Source organism: Vollenhovia emeryi, unplaced genomic scaffold (genome assembly GCF_000949405.1).
Source record: "Vollenhovia emeryi isolate VEMERY1.0 unplaced genomic scaffold, V.emery_V1.0 DF950369.1, whole genome shotgun sequence".
NCBI lineage: Eukaryota > Metazoa > Arthropoda > Insecta > Hymenoptera > Formicidae > Vollenhovia > Vollenhovia emeryi.
Window position 1 is genome coordinate 1 of NW_011955997.1, and position 1,214 is coordinate 1,214.

Here is a 1,214-nt window from a genome sequence, read left to right on the forward strand (position 1 = left end):
GCCAAGGACACATGACATTGGTTGAGGACGAGAATCAGAAGTCAGAGCACTACGTACTACCACATCAGGCGGTTGTACGCCCAGATAGCGTAACGACGAAACTGCGGGTGGTATTTGACGCCTCCGCAAAGACGACAGCGAATACGTCGTTGAACGACAAGCTTATCGCAGGACCGAATCTGCAAGGGAATTTGATCAGCATAATACTTCGGTTCAGAACATACGAGCACGTTGTGACAGCGGACATAGCGTCCATGTTCAGACAAATTCTGGTTGCCGAAGAAGACCGATCGTTACAGCAAATACTTTGGCGAAGTAATCCCGAGGAACCCGTGAGGAGATATCAGTTGAATACCGTAACATACGGTACAAGCTGTGCGCCCTATCTGGCAATAAGGTGTCTAAGACAACTAGCTGAAGACGACGGAGGTGATCTACCACAAGCAGCGCACGCGATCATCGAAGATTGCTACATGGATGATGTCCTCAGTGGAGCAAGAACAGTGGAAGAGGCGATAGAGTTACAAAAACAGCTTTCTCAATTGCTGAAGCGAGGTCAATTCCATCTACGTAAGTGGCGTGCCAGCAGCTCAAGTATTCTGGAACATCTTGCAGAGCAATGCAAGACCGACGAATTGTTAATCCTAGATAAAGAGGGAGCTCTAAAGACATTAGGTCTTTTGTGGAACGCTAAAGCAGACTGTCTGCAATACCAGGTGCATACGGAGGAGAATCAGATTGTGACGAAGCGGCTTGTTTTATCCAAGATAGCGCAAGTGTTCGACCCGTTGGGCCTCATCGCGCCGTTACTGGTCAGCGGGAAGATAATAATGCAACGTCTATGGTTGTACGATCTCGATTGGGATCAGGAGATTCCAGCGGAACTCGCACCTGCCTGGGAAGACTACAATTTGGCTTTGAAGAAGGTTAATTACCTACAGATACCGCGGAACGTGATTCCCCGGAATGCTTCAGATAAATTTGACATCTTCGGATTCGGCGATGCGTCGGAGAAGGCTTACGGTGCGTGTTTGTACGCCGTGAGTTCAGATGGAAATGGAGTCGTTAGCTCGCGTCTAATATGCGCAAAAACCAAAGTGGCGCCACTCAAAACTATATCGGTGCCGCGATTGGAACTCGAAGCAGCGCTACTCCTTGCAAAACTATATGCTCTAGCTAGGGAAGCATATGGCCAAAGAATCAACAGCGTTAAA

General features: G+C 48.4%; 1 protein-coding gene across 1 annotated transcript; it reads left to right on the forward strand.

The window, feature by feature from the left end:
- Positions 1–11: 11 nt before the first annotated feature.
- On the forward strand, positions 12–1,208 carry LOC105568821 (the record flags this gene model as incomplete). Its single annotated transcript, XM_012024836.1, has 1 exon — positions 12–1,208. A coding segment is annotated over exon 1 (1,197 nt), but the record flags the coding sequence as incomplete, so codon positions are not given.
- Between the last annotated feature and the right edge of the window lie 6 nt (positions 1,209–1,214).